The sequence below is a fragment of the Lampetra fluviatilis genome, chromosome 4 (assembly GCF_964198595.1).
Source record: "Lampetra fluviatilis chromosome 4, kcLamFluv1.1, whole genome shotgun sequence".
NCBI classification, from domain to species: domain Eukaryota; kingdom Metazoa; phylum Chordata; class Hyperoartia; order Petromyzontiformes; family Petromyzontidae; genus Lampetra; species Lampetra fluviatilis.
The window spans coordinates 31,992,300-32,015,974 of record NC_136278.1 but is presented as its reverse complement, the minus strand read 5'-3'; the positions used below and the strand labels follow the sequence as shown (position 1 = coordinate 32,015,974).

At 54.4% G+C, this 23,675-nt stretch overlaps 2 protein-coding genes across 8 annotated transcripts; both read left to right on the top strand.

Moving 5' to 3' along the window:
- The first annotated feature begins 2,597 nt into the window (after positions 1–2,597).
- Positions 2,598–9,361, top strand: ARFRP1 (ARF related protein 1). 7 transcript variants are annotated; one of them, XM_078856065.1, is made up of 8 exons: positions 2,598–2,881; positions 3,486–3,630; positions 4,350–4,437; positions 4,964–5,046; positions 5,316–5,397; positions 6,513–6,659; positions 7,015–7,115; positions 7,630–9,361. In XM_078856065.1, the coding sequence occupies exons 2-8, from the start codon at positions 3,538–3,540 to the stop codon at positions 7,924–7,926; spliced, it is 891 nt and encodes a 296-aa protein (XP_078712191.1). In that variant the 5' UTR covers positions 2,598–2,881; positions 3,486–3,537; the 3' UTR covers positions 7,927–9,361. The 7 variants fall into 7 exon arrangements, with proteins under 7 accessions (XP_078712191.1, XP_078712190.1, XP_078712189.1 ...); XM_078856064.1 differs by having other exon boundaries at positions 3,483–3,630; XM_078856063.1 differs by having other exon boundaries at positions 3,453–3,630.
- A 1,895-nt stretch (positions 9,362–11,256) lies between these two features.
- LOC144931774 (putative histone deacetylase 1-B) lies at positions 11,257–22,949 on the top strand. The gene is made up of 14 exons (XM_078856051.1): positions 11,257–11,334; positions 13,179–13,291; positions 14,065–14,182; positions 14,844–14,918; positions 16,166–16,304; positions 17,121–17,262; positions 17,973–18,065; positions 18,321–18,429; positions 18,742–18,882; positions 20,024–20,132; positions 20,357–20,484; positions 21,063–21,236; positions 21,384–21,441; positions 21,912–22,949. The coding sequence occupies exons 1-14, from the start codon at positions 11,283–11,285 to the stop codon at positions 21,943–21,945; spliced, it is 1,485 nt and encodes a 494-aa protein (XP_078712177.1). The 5' UTR covers positions 11,257–11,282; the 3' UTR covers positions 21,946–22,949.
- The last annotated feature ends 726 nt before the right edge of the window (positions 22,950–23,675 follow it).

Genomic DNA, 23,675 nt, shown 5'->3' with positions numbered 1-23,675 from the left:
TGTTATAGTATTACATAGTTACATTGTTACATTATTACATTGTTATAGTATTACATTGTTATATTGTTACATTGTTATATTGTTACATTATTACATAGTTACATTATTACATTGTTACAATATTACATAGTTACGTTATTACATAGTTACACTATTACATAGTTACATTATTACATTGTTGATGAAAGTTGCAAGCGAGAATTTCATCATCGCTGGCAGCTGGGGTTGGCATCGTCCCCCACTCCTCCTGATGTCGAGGGTCAATGGGCGAGGTTTAGGACTGTGACTCATGTAGCTGCAATGGCTGCTTTGGGTACGCAGTCTAGACCTCCCCAGAGACCCTGGCTGACAGACGAGGTGTTCAGGATAGTTGAGAAAAAGCGACAGGCCTTCGCTCAGAGGTTCGGAGAGCCGTAAGGCGCTGCAAGGATGGGTGGTGGTCGCGGGTTGCTGAGGAGATGGAGTCTGCCTCAGTGGCCCGCGATCACAAATCACTATTTAACTCCATCAAAAAAGTAACCTGCAGCGCCACACCTATTACCATCATTAGGGGGGAAAACGGTGATCCAATCTCCGACCCCCAGGAACAGGTTTGCAGATTTGCTGAGCATTTCTGTGAGGGGAAATCCCTCAGCCAGGAAAACATCATGGCACAAAGTGGGGATAACCCTGCTGAGGCTGCGGTGCCTAAAATATTGGAAGAGGTCACCCCCTGTGAGTGGCTGGCTGAGGTGCCATCTGTTGAGGAAGTACTGAAGGCGATCCGGAGTCTGAGACCAGGAAAGGCACCGGGCAGAGATGATCTCCCAAGCGAAATGCTGAGGGAGGGTGGTGTTTGTGCACAGACTGCCCTATATGACATCATAACAACAGTCTGGACCGCTGGACGGGTTCCGCAGGATTGGAAGGATGCCCTGGTGGTCCCCCTCTTTAAGAAGGGGGACCGCACAGACTGTAACAACTACAGGGGCATCTCACTCCTCAGTGTGCCGGGAAAGGTCCTGGCAAGGATTATTCAACATCGCCTTGCTCGGCACGCTGAGGAGAGGCTTGCGGAGCCCCAATGCGGTTTCAGGAAAGGGCGGTCCTGCACAGATGCCATATTTTCTGTTCGTCTGCTACAGCAGAGGTGTAGGGAATTTCAACAAGACCTACATCTCTGCTTTATTGACCTGGTCAAGGCCTATGATACCATCTGTAGGCCTGGGCTCTGGGTTGTTATTCGTGCTTTCGGAGTCCCTGACCCTCTGCTCACGATCATTAAGGACCTTCATGATGGTGGGTGGGCCCGGGTTAAACTACGTGGCCGGGAGTCAGAGCCTTTCCCTGTACACTTTGGGGTGCGACAGGGATGTCCTCTGGCTCCCACATTATTTAACATCTATTTTGACCACGTAATTCGTGAAGCCTTCAATAGCTGTACCGGGGGAATCTCCATTTGGTACAGATATAATGGGAGGCTGATCGATGCCCGGGTGCGATCAAGGGATGGCTCCCTATTGGTCAACCACGTTATGTATGCCGATGATTTGCTAATAGCTGCTGCTGAGACTGGACCGTGCCACTAAGAGGTGGGGCCTTACCATAAGCCCCACCAAAACTAAGCACCTGCCTGGGTATTTTTTATCATCGGACACTCCGCCCCCACAACTCCCAATCGGTGATGGGGCAGTAGTGGAGAGAGTGGAGAGTTTCCCATACCTGGGCAGTGCGCTTATGACCGGCTCCAGTTTAACAGCAGAGGTCTCACTCCGAATCAGTCGAGCGGCAATATCTTTTCATCGGTTGCGTAACGCTGTGTGTTAGCTACCTGGTCTGTCGCTCCGCACGAAGCTTCAAGTCTTCTCGGCCACAGTCATTCCCTCCCTTCTCTACGCTTGCGAAACGTGGACCCCCCTAATGGAGCATCTTCGCCGGTTGGAAACCTTTAGGCTGGCCTGCCTACGATCCATCCTGGGTTTAACGAGGCTGGATTGTGTGAGGAGCTCACAAATCCTTGAAATATCTGGGCAAAGTCCCATAGGTGAGTTCCTCCGGCAGGCAAGGCTGCATTGGCTGGGTCATGTTGCCCGCATGCCCAGCCACCGCAGGCCTAAACAGCTTTTTTTCGGCCGGATCGAGGGGGCTAAACTGGCGCGGCACGGGCTGGATAAGAGATGGAGTGATGTGGTACAGGAGGATGTGGAGCTGAGTGGACTTGCCGATGACTGGTACCAGCGGGGTCAAGATCGGCCTCTGTGGAGGAGGCTCGTGAAGGACGCTACTGGGCAGTTGGAGGCAGTCGCCCTCCAGCAACAACGGAGGGCGGAGGAGCGACGCTCACAACAACGAGCGGAGCGCCGAGTGGCTAAAGCACAGCAAGTTGGCACAGTAGGGGGCACAGGTGGTGCATCAGCCAGTCATCTCGGTCATGTCAGTCAATCGACCCGTGGCACCTGGGTCTGCCCCGTGACCTCCTGCCAGCGGGCGTTCGACACTTCACGTGGCCTCAAGGTGCACATGGCCTGGCACAAGCGTCGTGGTGACGTCACCGCCACTTAGTAGCGAATGGCGGTTGTTGTTGTTGAGTGTTCGGGACGGCGCCTGCAGGGGGCGCGCCAACTCCCCCGCTGGGACGCGTCACCGGACGCGGCTCACGACCTGGAAGCGCTTCCACGTGGAGCGCTCACAACAACCACCACCACCACCACGACTCGAGCTGCTGCTGCTACTGGTGGTGCTGCTGGTGCTGGTGGTGCTGGTGGTGCTGGTGGTGGTGGTGGTGCTGGTGGCGGTGGTGGCGAGTCAGCTGATGGTGGTGGCGGCGGCGCCGCTGGTCACGGTGATGTGAGGGATGGGACGCCACGTCTGAGGAGGAAGAGCGGCCTTGACCAAGTGAAATGTGCGTTTGTTTTGCGTGCGCGCGTGTAGGTCGGCTCGGCCTCGAATGAGTGCTTGGTGCGGTGTGTAAAACATCGCCACCGGGGAGACAAAGGCGGTCGGGCGTGGTGCTGGCCACCCTCCCCCCCTCGTGTACCGGGCCGGCCTTCATAGGTGCCACTCGCTAACGGCACTTGCCCCAAAAGTCTGTCGAGGCTATACGGGGGATCTTTGTATGTGTGGGTGGGAGCGGTGGCGCAGTGGTTAGCGCGCCGCACTTCTAATCCGGCCACCCGAGTTCGATCCCCACTCACGGCCGACACCGGTGACCTCGATCTAAGCTGGCCCTGGCCCTCCCCTAGGTCGACTCAGCTTTAAACCCTCACCTTGCGCTGTGTGCGCGTAGCCACTGTGCGTTGAACTTCTTACGCACCAGCGGAGGTGCGCGGAAACGACGACAGGCACTTAACGCTGGGGAGACAAAGGCGGCCGGGCACGTGCCCCGTGCTACTCGCCCGCAAGCTACACAGGGGATCTTTATCTTTGTGCGCGTGGCGGTGCAGCAGCAGGAGCAGCAGCAGGAGCAGCTGCAGCAGCAGGAGCAGCAGGAGCAGCAGCAGCAGCAGCAGCAGGAGCAGCAGCAGCAGGAGCAGCAGCAGCAGCAGGAGCAGCCCCGAGATGTACACGCTGCTGTCGGGCTTGTGGAAGTACATGTTCAAGAAGGACGAGTACTGCGTGCTCATCCTGGGCCTGGACAACGCGGGCAAGACCGTGAGTGCCGTCAGGAACAACCCTGGGGGAGCGGTGGCGCAGCGGTTAGCGACGAACCCAGCAGCGACCCCAGTTCGATTGCCGCTCGTGGCCAACACCGTCCCTGGGCCTCCCCTAGGTCGACTCGGCCTCAACTGAGTGCCCGCTGCGGCGTGCGGTAAACATCGCCGCTCGGGCGACACCGGCGGCCACCCATCCACTCCCTCGTGTGCCACAGTGGCGGCCTTCACCGGTGCTGACTCGCTAGCAGCACTTGACCCTTAACAGTCTGTTAAGGCCGTTTGGGGTATCTCTGTCTTAAAATAAAAAACAAATATCATGGGCGACGTTTCGGGCAATGGTGCTTGGGTCACAACACGTAATGTCACATGCGGTTGTGACAAAGGGCCGGCTTCCAGTGGATTGTGACTAATGCACGAGAGGTTATCCCCTCGCTTTATGCGGTAGATGCGTTCTAAAAAAAAGGCTCCAGGAGGAGGAGGAAGGGGAGAAGGGATGACCCGGCCAAGATGAACAGCGATGAAGAGAGGGTTGGTGGTGGTGGTGAGAGGGGGGGTAGGGAGAGGTGAGAAGGGAGGAGGAGGAGGAGCGGCGTCTGTTTTCACAGTGGGCGGGGAGAGGGGAGGGGCTCAGAGTGGGGGTGGTCACACGGGAGTCACGTGGTTCACGGGAGGCTTGAGCGGGTGTGGATCGAGGGGGTCCTCTGTGTTTGTTGGCAGACGTTCCTGGAGCAGACCAAGACTCGATTCAGCAAGAACTACAAAGCCATGAACCTGTCCAAGATCACCACCACCGTGGGACTCAACAGTAACTCACCCTCACCACTCACCGCTCACCCCTCACACCACTCACGCTCACCCTCACCACACTCCACTTGCCCCATGCCACTCACCACACACCACATAAACTTACACCGTACGTGTGTTGAACTTCTTTCGCGCCGTACGTAGCCGACCTCGCTAATCGGGGGTGCGGAGGAAGGACAAACTGAACACAACGACAAGCGGTTCTGAAGGAAAGGGTTTTAAATGTAGGGTGCGCTACGAACCCAGCGACCCCAGTTCCATTCCCACCATTCCCACTCCCGGCGACCAACACCGGTGACAATTATCTGAACCAGTTTTGGGCCGCCTCTAGCTCCACTCGGTCTAAAATGAGTAGCTGGTGCGGTGTGTAGTAAACATCACCGCTGGGGAGACAAAGGCGGCCGGGCGTGGTGCTGGTCGTCCACCCCCTCGTGTGCCGTGCCGGCCTTAATAGGTGCTCGCTAACAGCACTTGCCCCAACAGTCTGTTAAGGCTATACGGGGTACCTTTATCTTTGGTGTGCGCAGTCGGGACGATCGACGTGGGCTCCGTGCGTCTCATGTTCTGGGACCTGGGCGGTCAGGAGGAGCTCCAGTCACTGTGGGACAAGGTGAGGTCAGCACGGTGCTCACCACACGCACTCACCACGCACTCACCACACACTCACCACACGCACTCACCACACGCACTCACCACACACTCACCACACACTCACCACACGCACTCACCACAGACTCACCACACACACTCACCACGCACTCACCACACGAACTCACCACACACTCACCACACGAACTCACCACACGCACTCACCACGCACACAAATATCCTCACTCATGGAGGCTGTATATGTGCATACGTGCGTCCGTGCGCGTGCAGTATTTTGCCGAGTGCCACGGCGTCATCTACCTGATCGACTCCGTGGACGAGGGGCGCCTCGTGGAGTCGAGGGACGCGTTCGGTACGAGCGCCCGCGGCGCGCCGCTGCCTCGAGAGAGAGAGAGACGGACGCTTTCGGTCTGTCTCCGACCACGCTCGCCCCGGCGCTGGCGGCGGCCCACGCACCAGGACTTGGGCATCCCGGCCCTGCTGCGCCGCCGGAGCCGTAGGCTGCCTGCCGCACGCGCTCCATTCTTCGCTTTCATTTTTAATCGCCTAAAATCAACGGGGAAGTCGCGAGCACCCATTAACGACGGCATTAAACAGCAACCCGCCTCAACATTCTGTTGAAGGCTACTCGGGGGATATCTTTGTGCTTGTGTGCTTGTGTGCGTGTGTGTGCTTCTGTGTGTGTGTGTGCTTCTGTGTGTGTGCGTGTGTGCGTCTGTGCTTGTGTGTGCGTGTGTGTTTGTGCTTCTGTGCGTGTGTGTCTGTGCTTCTGTGTGTGCGTGTGTGTGTCTGTGCGTTTGTGTGTGTGTCTGTGCTTCTGTGTGTCTGTGCATTTGTGTGTGCGTGTGTGTTTGTGCTTCTGTGTGTGCGTGTGCTTCTGTGTGTGTGTGTGTCCGAGGGGCGCCACGATGGCGAGATATTAACTACCTCGCCTGGTATGCAGGAGGTCATGGGTTCCATCCAGATCCTGACGCCTGCTGCTGTATATTTGGAGTTTGCGTCTCTCTCCCATGGTGGCGTGGATTTTTCTCTGGGTCCTCCCATTTCTCCCTCCATATGTGGCTGCTATATATTTTCATATGATACGCCCACTTCAAGCTATCATTTGGGGTCAGGTCGCGTCTGAAAAAGAGCTGTACAGCTGAGTGGTTGGCGCACCGCGCTATGAACCCGGCGACCCGGGGTTCCACTCCCGCTCACGCCCAATAACGGTGGCAGTGACCAACAACGGTGGCAGTGAATATTTGAACCTTTTCTATTTTCCTCCCCGAGGTCGACTCGACTTGAAATGAGTACGCAGTGCGGTGTGCGTTCAACACGATGAGCACTGGGGAGACCGAGGCGGCCGGGCGTGGCTTTGGCCACCCAGCCAATCGTGCGCCGTGCCGGCCTGCGTGGGTGCTGCCGCTCGCGTCCTGGCGAAGGCTCTGCGTGATGCCGGTGGTGGTAACGGTGTGTGGCGTGCAGACAAGATGGTTAGCAGCGAGGCGCTGGAGGGGGTGCCCCTGTTGGTGCTGGCCAACAAGCAGGACATGGAGGTGGGTGGCCTCCCCTGCCTGTGGCAATGCTCCAGCCTCGCAGCCAGAAGCACCTGGGTTCAATTCCCGACCACGGGTGACTTTTTGCGTGGAGTTTTGTGTGTTCCCCTATTGTGCACAGTGAGTGTGTGTGTGTGTGATTGAGTGTGAATGTGTATCGGCGAGAGTATGGGTGAGTGACTATGTTTGCCAGAGTATGTGTGGCCATTATAGGGGCTTCTCGCTAACAGCACTTGCCCCAAAAGTCTGCTAAGGCTATACAGGGGATCTTTGTTTTTGCGAGGAAATGTGGGGAGTTTGTAAAATCTCTCCCCCTGTTCTCTGCATGGGTTTCCTCCGGGTTGTTGTGGTTGTTGTGATTGCTGTGGTTATTGTCGTGATTGTTGTGGCTGTTGTTGTTGTTGCGGTTGCTGTGGTTGCTGCGGCTGCAGGGCTGCCTCACGGTGCCCGACATCAAGACGGCGTTCAGCGACTCCGCCACCAAGATCGGAAAGAGGGACTGCCTGGTGCAGCCCAGCTCGGCGCTCACCGGGTGAGCATGACGCCCGCCTCCTCACCACCCCTGTAAACACCAGCACTGGGGAGACAAAGGCGGCCGGGCGTGGTGTTAGCCACACCACCGCGCCCCATCACGGCCTTCAAAAATGCTGCTCTTGCACCGACATCCTGTGTGAGCTACACTGGGAACCTTTGTCTCTTTGTGTGTGTGCAGGCATGTGCATGTGCGTGCGTGTGCGTGCGTGTGCGCAGGGAAGGAGTGGTGGCATAGCAGTTAGCGCGCCACGCTAAAAACTCCGGCCACCCGAGTTCGATACCCACTCACGGCCAACGCCAGTGACGATTATCTGAACCCATCATGGGCCTCCCCTAGGTCGACTCAGCCTCAAATGAGTACCTGGATTCAAAGGTGGCCGGGCGTGGTGCTGGCCAACTCACCCCGTCGCGTGCCGGCCTTGATCGGCGCTGTTACTTGCTAACAGCACTTGCCCCATACAGTCCGTTAAGGCTACACGGGGGGTGGGGGGGGGCGGTCTTTGCCTTCACAGGGACGGCGTGAACGAGGGGATCGAGTGGATGGTGAAGTGCGTGGTGAGGAATCTCCACCGGCCCCCGCGGCACAAAGACATCACCTGACCCCGTCTCCGCCGCCTCGCGCTGCTCCCGCTGGGCGTGGTGGGCGTGGGATCTTCTTCGTCTGTCTTCGTTCAACTCGACCCGTGGGTTGGGGGGGTGGCCGGGTGACGCGCGGGGAAAGGGGGCGAGGGAGGAGCGGAGGGGAGGAGGCGAGGGTTTGGGAATGGTCGCGTTCGAGACGCAGAGCCGGGAACCGTGGAGGTTCTTGAAGTGGCGTTTCAGCCGCCCAGCCTCGGGACCCATCCGGGACTAGAACCGGGTTCTCAAGTCGAGCTAGTCGACGGTAACTCAGCCCGGTCGCCGGTGATTTGCATCTCAAACTTTGTTTTATTTTCACCACTTAATTTAGGCGATTCCAGGTTCCCCTCCCCCACGAATGAAGCGTTTTACATCGACAATTTGACGAGCACCCTGGATTTCCACCATTTCCGCTATCGACTGCAACCCGGATAAGTCGCTCACTCGGCACGAGATCGATTATCGCAAACTCCGCCGGCCTGCGGTAAAGTTCAACACGCCAACACCGGTACCACCAGATCTCGGTACTCATCAATCGCCACGGTGGCAAGATGTTAACTACCTCGCCTGGCATACAGGAGGTCGTGGGTTTGATCCCAACCCTGACGCCTGCTGTATTTTTGGAGTTTTCATGTTCTCCCCGTGGTCGCGTAGATTTTTCTCCGTGTCCTCCGGTGTTTCCCTCCACATTTAGAATCAACAGCGTTTAGAGTATTTGGCTGCTATGCATTTACACACGATGATAAGCCAAATTGTTGAGCTTTCATTTGTGGCCAGGTCGCTTCTGAAAAAGAGCTACATAGCTTAGTGGGCCTTAGCTAGCCAAATAAAAACTCCCGCCACCAACAGCAGATGCCAATTCCCGGGCTGCGTTCTGGTGGGGGGGGGGGGGGCGGGCGTTGATGAGCACCGAGATCTGGTGGTGCCGGTGTTGTGTAGAACTCTACCCCGAGAGGACACCGCACAGTTTGTGACGTCCTGGATTTGGCCTGCAGTGGGAAAGGTGGTGACCCTACCACTCACCTACCCACCCACCTGGTCATTCACTTACCCATTCACCCACCCGCTCATTCACTTACCCATTCACCCATCTGCTCATTCACTTACCGATTCACCCTCCCACTCATTCACTTACCGATTCACCCACCCACTCATTCACTTACCGATTCACCCACCCACTCATTCACTTACCGATTCACCCACCCGCTCATTCAATTTCTCATTCACCCACCCACTCAATCACAGTACACTGAGCTGTATCACAGGATACTGCACAGGTTTGATAATAGACCTAGTCGTACTGACTTGAGAAATTTGGCGTGGGTTTGGTCTGCAGTGGGGAAAAATGACAGCCGCAGTCTGAGTCCACTGATGAAGAAGGCCGCTGCCGCTGCTGCGAGCGAGGATCTCGTTGTGCGTTTTGATAATTGCCGGCCTGTGAACACGGGGAGATGGTTTAGACAAAACAATAAAAAAACATTCATTCATGGCTATTGGGATTTAGACTAATATCTAAATGTAATAATCTTTTACCTGTAACTGTTGCGTAACGATAGATATTATCAGACGATTGCTGCGTAACGAAAGGAAGAGGCACGCTTGTTAATAAACCCTGTTTGGTGTTAAGTCGCCTGCGTTGGTTGTTCATCAGCAGCAGTAGCCATGGTCAATCCACTGCTGGATGTAGACCCCCACCCCCATCAACGTCATCGCAAGCCCTCCCGGTCCGCTGACTCCACAACGATTCCCCTCTCACCTGCACGAGCGCTCACAACACCAAGCGGCCAGCAGCAAACGGCACGGCTGAAGGTGTCATACAACGGGAGGTGACGCGCGTCCTGGGCTGAGCGATGGGAGGAGGGGATTCCAGAGCGGAGCGAGGGAACACGTGGAGAGAGACGTGTTGTGACCTGCAGTGTGGTGAGTGGGTGAGTGGGTGAGTGTGTTGTGACCTGCAGTGTGGTGAGTGGGTGGGTGAATGGGTGGGTGGGTGGGTGAATGGGTGGGTGGGTGAATGGGTGAGTAGGGCAATGATGGATGAGTGAGTGGGCGAGTGTGTTGTGACCTGCAGTGTGGTGAGTGGGTGAGTGTGTTGTGACCTGCAGTGTGGTGAGTGGGTGGGTGGGTGAATGGGTGAGTAGGGCAATGATGGACGAGTGAGTGGGCGAGTGTGTTGTGACCTGCAGTGTGGTGATTGGGTGGGTGGGTGAGTGTGTTGTGACCTGCAGTGTGGTGAGTGGGTGGGTGGGTGAGTAGGGCAATGATGGATGAGTGAGTGGGTGAGTGTGTTGTGACCTGCAGTGTGGTGAGTGTGTGAGTAGTGGGTGAGGGGGTGAGTGTGTTGTGACCTGCAGTGTGGTGAGTGGGTGAGTAGGTGGGTGATTGGGTGAGTGGATGAGGAGTGGGTGAGTGTGTTGTTGTGACCTGCGGTGTGGTGAGTGGGTGGGAGATTGGGTGAGTGGATGAGTGAGTGGGTGAGTGTGTTGTTGTGACCTGCAGTGTGGTGAGTGGGTGATTGGGTTAGTGGATGGGTGAGTGGATGAGTGAGTGGGTGAGTGTGTTGTGACCTGCAGTGTGGTGAGTGGGTGAGTCGGTGGGTGAGTGGATGAGTGAGTGGGTGAGTGTGTTGTGACCTGCGGTGTGGACGAGACGAGTGATGTTCATGGGAGCAAGTGACCTTTGTCGTAGCAACAGAAAAGTGACAGGAGGCGACTGGTGAGCGAGTGACGACTGAATCGGTGAGTGCTGGGGTATCGGTCACCCTGACTGCAATTCGAGCGAGTTATACAATTAGATAATATTTTAGTTTCTCCCATTTAAGGCCTCAGTGTTTCTGATGAATGTTGTGAGTTGTGCTCGTGCACGACTCCAACGCAGCAGCAGCATCACCAAATAATGCAATCGTGATTGGTTTCAGCAAGCACGGCTGCTGATGAGACTCTGAATGTCGAAACTGGCCCAGGGTTTCTGCCCGTCCGGCACCAGGAAAAAAACGCCGCTGATGAAGTCCGCACTGCCAGAAGGCCGCGTGGCTGATGGGATGTGTGAAACAAATGTAATCGTTGTTTCTTATGCGGCGGGGCAGATAAGGGGGGAGGATGTGAGTTGTCTGCTTTAGTTAATTTTGCAATCTTTAACGAAATAAGTAACATATTCTTTGTTCTTTCGGTAAAGTCACGTAGAAGGGAAATAATACAAATAAAACAATAAAATTATCACGACGTGTCGATTGCAACACAAGCAATCATCAGGTGTGAAAACCACAGCAAGAAAATTTGAAAAACCGCCACTTTTTTCAGAGACATTCTTGGGTTTCGGCCACAACGCCGAAACGTCGTGAGAATTATTTTATTATGTTTTATTTTTATTATTTTATTATTTTCCTTCTACGTGACTTTACTGAAAGAACCAAGAAGATGAATCCTTGTAGTCACATTGGGGAGACCGTCTCGCTCCGCCCCCCCCCTACTATGGCCCCGCCCATATCCCCCGCAGCCCCCCCCCACCCCTGACTTAGTCCCGTGACGTCACTCTGCCCAGGACCAACATGGCGTTCCCTCACATCGGCGCGAAGAGAAAAGTGTGCTACTACTACGACGGTAAAACGACGGCGACGCGCCCCTCCGCGCACTCCGTGAACTCACTCGCACGCTCGCCCACCCGCGAGTTTCTGGGGCGCCGGGTGGGTGGGTGATGTGGGCGTCGGCGTGGGAAAACGAAAATATACGAGACCGAGCCGCGACCCGCTTTGGCGCTGGTGCCTCCGCCGCGCTCCTCGCACCCAGCCCGGCGGGGAATCTAGCCGAGGCCGGTGGTGCCGTCGAGTGCTGGGCTAGGCCGCGAGCACGCTCTCTCGCGGCCTCGTTCCCGGAGCGGTGCTTCGAGGTCCGACGCGGCCGTGGGCGCGTTCCGACTCGCGGAGCCGCTCGCGGGCGGCTGGATAAGTGGCCCGGCCGGCTTGGGGTGGTTGAGTTTGTGTGCGAGGTGGATGCGAGGTGAGAGAGAGGCTGAGAGCCATTAAAGCTCTTTGTTAAGTCCGCGACGATGAATCCCCTCGATAAGGACTCACTCCCAGCGTCTCGTCACTCTTCTATGGGTATTTTTATGGAAGTGAAGATTTTAAACAACTATATGTACAGTCATGACAGAAGTAAAAATTCTAAGAATGGACGAGCCCCCGTCAAGAGAATGTGGAATTTCCATTGCTTTGTTCGGCCGCCATTTGCAATGTGCGTTACGTATCGTGAATCGTTTGATTATCTTCGACATCGATGAGTCTTTTAAATACGAACCAAATATTCAGGCAACGTACAGATGTTTACAAATATATATATAATTATACGTTAAGCGATCGTTTTGTCTTTGTCTGGATCAACTGTGCCCCCTGGCGGCGGGTTGGAAGTTATAATAAACACGGCGCTAATTGGCTGGCCTTTGTGCTTCCTGGTTTCAAAATGGGGGGCTCAAGAGTCCATTCTTCTCGCCAGCAGCCGTGCTCGGCTCATGAAAAGACCTCGAGTGATTTCCTCCTGCCCAGTGATTTTTTTCAGTTCATTTATTTGGTATAGTCCCGTGAGCCATACGGCTCTTGAATCGGGTGCAACCGCAACAAACAAAAAGTGACTACACGCAACAGAAAAATCCAGAAAAAAACAGCAAAGTCTTCCAGACAAAGCACAACAATTGCCTCCTTCCCGGTGATTGCCTCGAGCTCGAATGAGCTTTCAGACATCGGTGTTCCAAATCTCCCGTTTTACAGCCCTGCACGGCTAGTGGTGGGAAAAATGAATCCACATTTCTATGGCAGAGGCGAGCCCATTCGTAGAACAACCACCCTCCCCTAACCAGGATTTGACTTCGCGACCTCTAATATTTTACTTGTTTGTCCAGAAAAGCCAGACTGAGGCGTAGGACTCGTCAGGAGGATCCTTAATTTTTTTTTTATTTTAAGCTGCCAATGAGTTAGACAAGTGGGAGGAAACCGTAGCACCCGGAGAAACCCCCACGCATTGCGTGGGGGAATAACTCTCTGTCCCCCCACAAATAGGAACAAATGGCCATTCGTCCACTTGCTGTACTAGCTTTTCCTTGGTGAGCCAGAGTACACACCATCTGCTGCCTGGATAACATTTAGGGCAATGGCCAATCTTCATAACAGGAGTGGGGGGGTGGCAATGTCAATCCATAGGCAGATGGGCTATTGCCCAAAACGTTGCCTATTATATTTTTTATTGATCTATAAATTAGATTACATTATACGTTTCTTTCATAAGAAGTCGGTGTGTTGCTCCCTTTCTGTTTTTCTGTTAAAAATGTAAAACTGTGATGCTTTTTTCGAGATATCACTATCCGTGTGACAAACCGATAACCTGTCTTTTACCGTTTTAAAGACCCTAATGGGTGCCCTCTTTTGCGTTGCAATCGTCGTGCCCTCACTGTGCAGGTGACATCGGAAACTACTACTATGGACAAGGTCACCCCATGAAGCCACACCGCATCCGCATGACCCACAACCTGCTGCTCAACTATGGCCTCTACCGCAAGATGGAAATCTACGTGAGTGGGTGCTGGGCTTGTGGGACACCGGGAACAATAAACGATCTTTGGGAGATACCGCGCTGGCCACTGCTTGTCACGGCCACACTGTCGCATCGTTCCAGCAGTGTCGCGGCTTTCGTTCTGTTTATAAATGTATGCCAGTAAACGTAGCGGCGATCTCCATTCGTAACTGGCCTGATCTTTCCACTGCTGGATGAAGGTCTTGCCAAGCCGTCGCCAAACTTTCACGGCGGTCTCATAACATTCATGTTGACAACAAAAAGCTAAAAACATTAATCAATAACACTGTGGCCTTAAACAGAACATGTAAAACATAGCCGACTGTACAGATAGTCCCTGAGACCCATTCATAAGTAGATTCCTCCGCGGTTCGTAGGTACGATCGAACATTCGCAAGTCGGATGGTTAAAAACAATAACATCTTATGGCGGTTCGTTTGCAAGTTCCAGATGTTCGCAAGTCAGACGTTCATATCTCGGGGGACTGCTTATGTATATAAACAGTATGAAATACAATACATTTACTCGAATGAAGGTTGACTTGGACAAACTTACGAAAAAAACCCATTCGTTGTAAACTTAGTGGAAAAACATCTAAATATATTTTGGGTGATTGTCGCACGAGTGTGTAAACAGATGTTGTGACATGCTGTCGCCCGGAGCGTGTTCTGGGCCCGTTGTGGTGGTGGCTTGCTCTGTGTGTGTGTGTGTGGTGCCCGCGCTCGTCATCACGTGTGTCTGACGATGCTGTCGTCGCTCGGCCTCTCACAGAGGCCGCACAAGGCCACGAGTGAGGAAATGACCAAGTACCACAGCGACGACTACATCAAGTTTCTGCGCTCCATCCGCCCGGACAACATGTCCGAATACAGCAAGCAGATGCAGCGCTGTGAGCATCGCAGCACATGCACGCCGCACACACAAAGACAAAGATTCCCCCTATAGCCTTTGAGAATTCGGGGGCAAGTGCTGTTAGGGAGCACCTATGAAGGCCGGCACGCACACGAGGGAGTGGGTGGACAGCACCTCGCCCGGCCTGATGCGATGTTTACACACTGCACCAGGTACTCATTTGAGGCTGAGTCGACCTCGGGGTGTCCCAGAACTCATTAAGATAATCGTCACTGGTGTTGGCCATGTGCGGGAATCAAACTCGGGTCGCTGGGTTCCTAGCGCAGCGCGTTAATCGCTACCCTACCGCATATCCTCACACCCATATCTTTGCACACACTCTTACGATGGCACTAGATTCATTAAATGATTAAACAAAGAAAAAATAAGTTTCAAATAAATCTAAATAAATTCATGAATAAAAACCCAGTCATGAAGTTGGTAAAATATCCAAATATAGGACCACAAAGCTTGGGAAATTGTTGGTGCTGGCTGCCTTCCCGCTTGCCTGTTGTTTCCCCCGCCTCCGTGCAAAAATGGTGCGCGGTACGAATTCTGCTCCAGTGTTGGTAACGATGCAATCTGCATGGATGATGCTGTATTAAAATAATTATTTGTACCGGTCCATAACATTGCGATTTGTTTTGTGTGTGTGGCAGTTAACGTGGGAGAAGATTGCCCGGTGTTTGACGGCCTTTACGAGTTTTGCCAGCTGTCCACTGGCGGCTCTGTGGGTGAGCTTCACAGCAGTACAACGTCAACCGCCGTTAATCACGGCACTTGCACCACGCTAGATGCACTTTTGAGGCCACGTGACGTGTCGGAAGGCCCGCTGGCAGGTCACAGGACCGACCCAGGTGCCCATGAGTTGACAGAGATTACTGGTCTGTGCACCAGCTGTAGTACACAGCAGTGCACACACACGAACACGTTTTAATCCGCATGCAGTAACCAACTGGGATGCATTTTGTATCTCCTCAGTGAGGGCGAGCACAAACAGTTTATTAAGACACACAAACAATCTTGATTTGAAGCTTTCGTGACTGCAGGAATCCATACTCTTTTGTTCTTTCGGTAAAGTCACGTAGATAGAAGAAAAAAAAATAGTTTGTCTACAAACTAAGCTGTATCTGCGGCAGCAGTTACATTGGGGAAACTTGGCGACATGTCTCGGACCGTGTTCGTGAACATAAGGTGGATTTGATACACGGTAGGACCAATACTTCTGCCGTAGCTGATCATTATTTTAATGCGGCTGGCTCACGCGAAATTGATTTCTCTAAAAACGATGGTACTTTGCAAGCCTACTGGCTATCAACAAAGATTTGTTCGAGAATCCATCCACATATATAGACACAGACACTATCAACCGTGAAGACGGTTATAAACTCAGCAATCATTGGAAAGATGTCTTCAACCACTTTGGGTCATGACTTGATTTGTAATTTCTTGTCAACCTCCACCGTCATCAGTGTGGGTGTGTGGAGCGAGGTGCAATGCTCCCCATCTCTACCCCCCTCTCTCTCCCCCCCTCTATACCCCCTCTCTCTCTCCCCCTATCTCTACCCCCCTCTCCCCCATCTCTCTCCCCCTTTGTCTTCTCCTACATTAACATTAGCTGCCCCGCCCATGCTGCTGACACACTTGGACTACGCCGCTCGGCACCAGTTCCACGCCTTTTGTGCCCCGCCCACTCACAACTTTGGCTCGTCCATTCATGCTGCTCTGCGGCTCTTGGCCCCGACTCCTTTTGACACTTGGGCTATCCCCATGTTAAACCTTTATAAACAGTTGCAGTTAGAGGCTTACCCCTATTTTCTCTCTGCCTGATGACGACCGCTTGTGTTGCGATAGAAACGTCGTGAGTTTTTGGTTTTTTATATCTAGATTTTTCTATCTACGTGACTTTACCGAAAGAACCAAAGAAAATGTTTGCGTTGAGCCCGGACATTGTGCGTGCGCAATCGTTGCTCCGTCCCAGCCGGCGCCGTGAAGCTGAACAAGCAGCAGACGGACATTGCCGTCAACTGGGGCGGCGGGCTGCACCACGCCAAGAAGTCCGAGGCCTCGGGCTTCTGCTACGTCAACGACATCGTGCTGGCCATCCTGGAGCTGCTCAAGTGAGGGGGGGGGTTGGGGGTGGGGGGGCAGGCAGCCAACGCCGTACGGTTCACACGAATAGTTGAGGCAGCGGTGTGGGTGGTCCCGGCAGCGTGGGGGGGGGGGGGTTGGAGACACTTAGCCGGTGCAGCTGACATCTTTGTTTGAGTCTGGGTTTCAACCAGGTTCATAAGTCAAGTGGCGAGTTTTGAAGGTCCTCGGCCCAGTCACCGATGACCGACCCACACGTCATCTTCTCTGTCGTTAGCGTCGTTAGGCGAGTTCGACAGTCAAGCTCTTGAGCATGTAAAAAAAACACAACGTTGATTTTGCTGCCGGAACTTTTTTCGCGCAACTTCTGCAGCCGCAACGGCGAGGGTACGGTCTGTACGAGCCGGCGGTGTGCACCTTGTCATTATATGCCGGTGTGACTGCGTGTGATATTCATAGTTTAATTGTACGCTGTGTAAGATGTAATTAGTTTGTACGCGTGTCACGATGTGTTTGCGATGTGGGTAACGGCGGCGCAATGGTTAGCGCGCTGCGCTACGAAGCCTGACCAACCCAAGTTAGATTCCTGCTCATGACCAATAATAGTAGCAATTATATGAACCGGTCTTGGGCCTCCCCTGGGTCGACTCGGCCTCAAATGAGTACCTGGTGTGAAGTGTAAAGACCACCAATGGGGAGACAAAGTCAGCCGGGCGTGGTGCTGGCCACCCACCCCCTCGTGTGCCACAGTGCCGGCCTTCATAGGTGCTACTCGCTAACAGAACTTGCCCCAACGGTCTTTTTAACGCTACGTGGGGCACCTTTGCCTCTGTGCTTGCGTGCAGGTACCACCAGCGCGTGCTGTACGTGGACATCGACATTCACCACGGGGATGGCGTGGAAGAGGCGTTCTACACCACGGACCGCGTCATGACCGTGTCCTTCCACAAGTACGGGGAGTACTTCCCCGGCACGGGAGATCTGCGGGTGAGGCGACCACCTGACCTTCCGCCGCACGCATGCGCACGCACACCTGTCCGTCTTCTCTGTGTTAGTGGGAGCGGTGGCACGGCGGTTAGCGCACCGCACTACGAGCCATGCGACTCGAGTTGGATTCCCACTCGTGGCCAACAGCAGTGACGATTATCTGAACTGGTCCTGGGCCTATTCCTTGGGTCTTTCGGGAAAGTCACGTAGATAGGTTCAAAGAAAATAACAAAAACGATGACGTTTCGATCGCAACACAAGCGTTGGTCATCAGGCTCTTCCTGTTATTTTCTTTGAACCTATCTACGTGACTTTACCGAAAGACCCAAAGAATATGAATTCCTGCAGTCACGAAAGCCTTAAGTCAAGATTTGGTCCTGGGCCTCCCCCCTAGGTCGACTCGGCCACAAATGAGTACCTGATGCGGTGTGTAGGAAGCATCGCCACTCAGGAGACATAAGTGACAGGGCGTGGTGCTGGCCACCCACTCCCTCGTCTGCTGCTCCGGCCTTCGTAGTTTGTGCTGCTCTCTAACAGTACTTGCCCTAACAGTCTGTTGAGGCTACACGGGTGGGGTGGGGAGGAAATCTTATGTCTTTGTGAGACTGTAGCCTTTGGGCCTGTGCTCAGCCACTGCGGTTTTTAACAAGGCGTGCCAGCTCTCGCTAACCTTGCGTGCACCTGTGACCCCCACCACAACCCCGCAACAGGATATTGGCGCCGGGAAGGGCAAGTATTACGCGGTGAACTTCCCGCTGCGCGACGGCATCGATGACGAGTCTTACGAGGCCATCTTCAAGCCGGTGAGCCGTCCGCCGCCTGCTGGGGGGGGGGGGGGCCCTTTTTCCACATCCTCACGCGGTGACGCCGGTCGGTCGGTTTTTGCTTTTGCGGTGAAATCGGCCCATGCCCCCCGGCGAGCGGTTCCTGACTTTCGTATTACCGGTTCCAAGTCGTCACCGTTTTTTGCTGGTTGTCGTTTAACGGCCCCGGGAAAAACCGCAGCTCCTGTGAGCCTCACTCGGGTGCGGTGTGCGCGCCCTCCCCTCGCCACGCAGGTGATCTCCAAGGTGATGGAGATGTACCAGCCCAGCGCCGTGGTGCTGCAGTGTGGAGCCGACTCGCTCACCGGCGACCGACTCGGCTGCTTCAACCTCACCATCAAGGGTGAGCGGGCGGGCGGGTGGGCGGGCGGACGGGCGGGATGTGCCCAGGTTTAACCTCCTGGCAGCACGGGAGAGCGAACAGATCGTGCGAATAGGGCCCCTGCCAAAAGTTGGTTTCACCAGCTGGTAACTCGATTCAAGAAACGTGTAAAACTCTCTTAGCCATTACAACTTTGCCAGCGCTATGTTGATTCTGGCTGCTCGGGGTTCCAGAGCCCTTGTGCCTATGCTCGGCAACTCTACTGATGAACTCTTCTTCTGATGAATTCATCACGAAAGAACGCATCCTCTTGTCCGTCGCTCGTCCCTGCAGGCCACGCCAAGTGCGTCAACTTCATGAAGAGCTTCAACTTGCCGCTGCTGATGCTGGGCGGCGGTGGCTACACCATCCGCAACGTGGCGCGCTGCTGGACCTTCGAGACGGCCGTGGCTCTCGACAGCGACATCGCCAACGGTGCCCCCCCACCACCCCCTCCAACAGCCCCCTCCCCCACCTCGTGCAGCCTTAACAGACTGTTGGGGGGCGAGTGCTGTTAGCGAGTAGCTGGCACGACACACGAGAAGGGGTGGGTGGCCAGCACCATGCCCAACGCGTTTTTGTCTCTCAATTGGTGATGTTTACACATCGCACGGGTACTCACACTGCACTGGTTACTGTGCACCAGGTACTCATTTCAGGCTGAGTCGACCTAGGGGAGGCCCAGGACCGGTTCAGATAATCGTCACTGGTGTTGGCCGTGAGCAGGAATCGTTCGACTGGTGAACTCTTTCTGTTGGGTGGGCACAGGCAGAGGGGAGGGCATGTTAAAAATCTTGCACCATTTCAACAACCGCCACCAGGAGATGGAATCGAACTTGCGACTTCTGCATGGCGAGTCCAGTGCACTGCGATCCGTCACACCACTGTGTGCAGCTCCCTTCACTTCTCAAAACGCCTAACGTTGCAATGTGTACTACCGCTGTAAGCATTTCTGTACGTGCGGCAAAACCATTTCCGTCAAGTCAGTCGGTTTATTTGTGGCGTGGCCCATTGAGCTGAGAAGCTCTCTTTGAATGGCGACGTGGCCGATGCGACGGTAGTGAGCACGTAACACGGGAAGAGGGAGAGCTTGCGGAGGTTGCAGAGGTTGAGAATAAAAGCTGGGAAATATAAACATGAAAAATAAGTACAATTATTAACGACCAGTCCTATGTACAATAGAAATCTAGCGAGCAATCTACATGTACACCGTGCATGACAACGAGTGAGAGGAATTCGTGTATGGCATCTTACAGTGGCAGTGTTTATTAATACAACAGCAAGGGTTGCAGTTTAATACGTAGGCTTTCGTGACCATTATCCATAATATATATTTTTAGTTAGATTGCGTAAATATATAACTGTGTCATTAAACCTGCTACCACCCCACACAGCCAACTAGTGAGGGCTGCAATCGCATTTCCTCTTTTACCTGCGACGCAAGCAAACCAAAAACCTCGCTGCGAACGAGCCCGGCCACGACGTTCGGCAATCGTCGTCAAAGCAGCGCGCGCATTGTGGACAGCGCAGTGAATTCCCCCCCCCGTGTTCCCCACACACTCCCCTCCCCCATCAGAGCTGCCCTACAACGACTACTTTGAGTACTTTGGGCCGGACTTCAAGCTGCACATCAGCCCCTCGAACATGACCAACCAGAACACCCCCGAGTACCTGGAGAAGATCAAGTGAGTCCCGCGGCCAGCGGCCCCACCGCCCCCCCCCCCCCCATTGTGACGAGTGCGGACCCCCCACCACCACCACCACGACCCCCCCACCACCACGACCCCCCCACCACCACAACCACCCCCCCACCACCACCACCACTACCCCCCCACCACCCCCACCACCACCACCCCCCCACCAGCCCCCCACCAGCCCCGCTCAGCTTGTTTTCCTCTCCCGCCCGCAGGCAGCGGCTGTTTGAGAACCTGCGCATGCTCCCGCACGCGCCCGGCGTGCAGATGCAGGCCATCCCGGAGGACGCGGTACCCGAGGACAGCGGCGAGGAGGAGGAGGACCCCAACAAGCGAATCTCCAGTGCGTCTCACACTCGCACAAAGACAAATATCCCCCCTGTCGGCTTTATAGACTGTTGGGGCAAGCGCTGTTCGCGAGTAGCACCTATGAAGGCCGGCACGGTGCACGAGGGGGTGGGTGGCCGGCGCCACGCCCGGCCACTTTTGTCTCCCCAGTGGCGATGTTTACACACTGCACCAGGTACTCATTTGAGGCTGAGTTTACCTAGGGGAGAACCAGGACCGGTTCAGATAGTCCGTCACTGTTGTTGGTCATGAGCGGGAATCGAACTCCGGTCACCGGGTTTATAGCGCTGCACAAACGCTCCCAACACACACGCACACACATGCACACAAGCACACACATGCGCACACACACAAGCACGCACACACTCACGCGCACACACACGCGCGCGGCCACTTCCCATCGCCACGCAGCAGCAGTGCCCTTGATCTGGGCTGTGCCTGGTGGCTCAATGGTGTATCGAGCCGGCACCGCTGGGATCCCAGCACAGCGCGAGGGGGAGGCTCTCTTCATGGGCTGGCTCAGGCAAGGTCGTTTTAATGTACGATCTTCTCTTTTCGTCGGAACAACGCAAGTCCGCGCGTCGGACAAACGCATCGCGTGCGACGAGGAGTTCTCCGACTCGGAGGACGAGGGCGAGGGCGGCCGGAGGAACGCCGCCAACTACAAGAAGATCAAGCGGCCCAAGGTGGAGGAGGAGAAGAAGGCCGAGGTGCCCAGTGCCCCCGTCGCCGATGAGAGGAAGCCAGGTGAGGGGGGGCGTGCGTGGCGGAATTATAAGGTGACGCGCGGTGCGTGTGTCGGTCATGGTCCGCGGGAGGGGTCGAGGACAACCTGCTCAGGTTGTTGTCGTGCGTGCTAAGTGTCCGTGTGTCATGGGGTGGTTTCCTTTGCAGAGCCCAAAGAAGAGGAGCAGACCAGAGAACCGAGTGCGGAGACGGGCGAAGCTAAAGGGTGAGTGGTGCGGTGGTACGGTGCCAACAGAGACGCGCGATCGATGGTTACTATTCCCGTGAACTTTCCTTGTTGCTTCCTCCACCCACTGACTCCTTCGTCTCATCATCGCTGTGTTCAACCACCACCCACACTGCAGGTCAACAACACTCACCAAACCACTCACTCGCTAACCTGCTCAAACCACCACACCGCAGGTCATGCCACGTCTCATAATACGTCTCTTTCTGCTTCCTTTTGCACGGTGGAATTCCCTCCCATCATCGCCTATCTTTCACAAGTTCTCATCGTAATATTAATAACCTTGCTCGATTCAACAAACGTGTCGACTCATCTACAACAACTCTGATGGTGCTGTTTATTGCTGGCCCACTTGTCGCTCTGGGCCCTGCGTGCAATGTGGTGGCGATGATGATGCCATCGTGGTTCTGATGAAAATCGCTGTCTCCTCTGCCTGCTCTGCCTGCCAGGCCCAAGCTGGAGGAGTCTAAACCGAGCGCCTGAGGGAGGAGGAGCGTCGGGGGGGGGGAGCAAAGGCGGCAAGTGCCGTGCGGTGTTGCCCGTGTGCGTGCCACCCCGGTGCCCTTAAGAGGAAGGGTCCCTTACCAGTCAATGATAACCACCACTGCCGCCTCCCCCCCCCCCCACCATCACCACCACTCCCACCTCCCCAGGATTTATATTCAAGTGCCACTCATTACAACGACGACAACAACAACAAGAGTTCATGACCAGAGGCGTAGAAATGGCAGCGTTGGCTGGCTAGCGGCCGTAGCGAAACCGGAATGGTGCGGACAAACGTGGCTCTGCTTGTCCCGCGTCCGCAAAGATGTCCGGTACGTCGGCGCAGAACGGTGAGGAGCGGAGCTCCGAAGGAAGTTAACCGCTAAAGATCTTTTTTTTATAATCCCCTCCTCCCTGTCCAAACCCGACCCAGCATTAAAATGTAAAACGACAAAATCGGCTGAGTGTTTTGTCTGGTGCAGGCACGGTGAAACTTTTTTACATGTCGTTTTTTCGACCAAAGCCCTTTTAAATTAAGCGTTGTGAATTGTCGTGTAGGCCTTCCTCGCTTTCCTCCACGGTGTTGTCTTTTAGTTATTCCGTACAGCAAAGCAAAATAGTTTGAAATTGAAGCCAAGCGGCAAGTGTGCGTTTCAGCCGCCATCAGATGAGATGCCGTGGGTGGTTATAACACCGCTCTGAACCTGCGGAGGAGAGCTTCAAATCCATAGTATTTTGTAAATTCCGTGCGTGCTTTGTTTTTCCACCCGACCACCGTAGCCGTAGTTGTCGGATTGCGACACTGTCCGTCCGTGTAACAAGCGGGTGGCTATATTTTTAAAAACGACGCTATCGTCACGTGCTGCCCCCCCCACTCCCGTTATGACGAGGTCACTTTTGACCCCCCCTTGCCCCAGGTGTCGTGGCAACGTTAGCACAGTTGTGGAGGAATCTTGTGTGAAAACTTCCCCCGCCCCCACAATAAAGTCAAGTCACGTACACGAGTACGCTTATCTCTTGCTCATTCAACGTCCAATTTGTTCGCGTTTCTGTCAAAGAAGATTTAAGCTTTTATTTTACCAGGTAAGAGGTAAGGCCCACCAAGCTATATATGGCTGTTTTTCAGAAGCGACCTGGCCACAAAGGAGAACTCGACGAAGTGGTTTATCACGTGGAAATCTATAGCAGCCAATTAAACCCATGTTGGTTCTCTCTGTGGAAGGGAAGACCGCAGGACCCGGAGAAAAATCCACGACCACGGGGAGAGAGACACCGCAAACTCTAAATATACAGGCATCGGGATTGAACCCACGACCTGTATACCAGGCGAGGGCGTTAACATCTTGCCACCGTGATAACGGGGAAGCCTCAAATTTGTTCTTGCACGTCGGATCTCAAGGCCGATATTCATAATTGGTTACTGTTGGGTCCGATTGTGTAGTTATGACGTCAGTGTTGGAGCTATATCAATTTGCCGCCCGACAGCCTGCCAAGTTGCTCACGGTATGGGCAAATGCGCCGATTGGGTTTTTCAGCAAAACCCGAGTGGCAGGAGGAATGTTGAAAAGCAAGAAGCAAAGTTTTAAATGGCAGCAAACTACACCTCTGATGAGCACGGTTGGTTGCGGTACCGTGTGAGAGACGTTCAACGTCCAACTGAAACGTGAGAGGAGACGTGAACGTACCACGTGACGACCGTGGCACAAATCTCGTCGAAATCGTCTCAAGCC

Bases quoted from the DNA above. Each gene is read 5' to 3' on its own strand.
- ARFRP1 (XM_078856065.1), top strand. From the start codon at position 3,538: ATGTACACGCTGCTGTCGGGCTTGTGGAAGTACATGTTCAAGAAGGAC. The intron at 4,438-4,963 runs GTAACTCACCCT...TGGTGTGCGCAG, and splicing joins CACCACCGTGGGACTCAACA to TCGGGACGATCGACGTGGGC. The intron at 5,047-5,315 runs GTGAGGTCAGCA...GTGCGCGTGCAG, and splicing joins TCCAGTCACTGTGGGACAAG to TATTTTGCCGAGTGCCACGG.
- LOC144931774 (XM_078856051.1), top strand. From the start codon at position 11,283: ATGGCGTTCCCTCACATCGGCGCGAAGAGAAAAGTGTGCTACTACTAC. The intron at 14,919-16,165 runs GTGAGCTTCACA...GCTCCGTCCCAG, and splicing joins GTCCACTGGCGGCTCTGTGG to CCGGCGCCGTGAAGCTGAAC. The intron at 21,442-21,911 runs GTGAGTGGTGCG...TCTGCCTGCCAG, and splicing joins GAGACGGGCGAAGCTAAAGG to GCCCAAGCTGGAGGAGTCTA.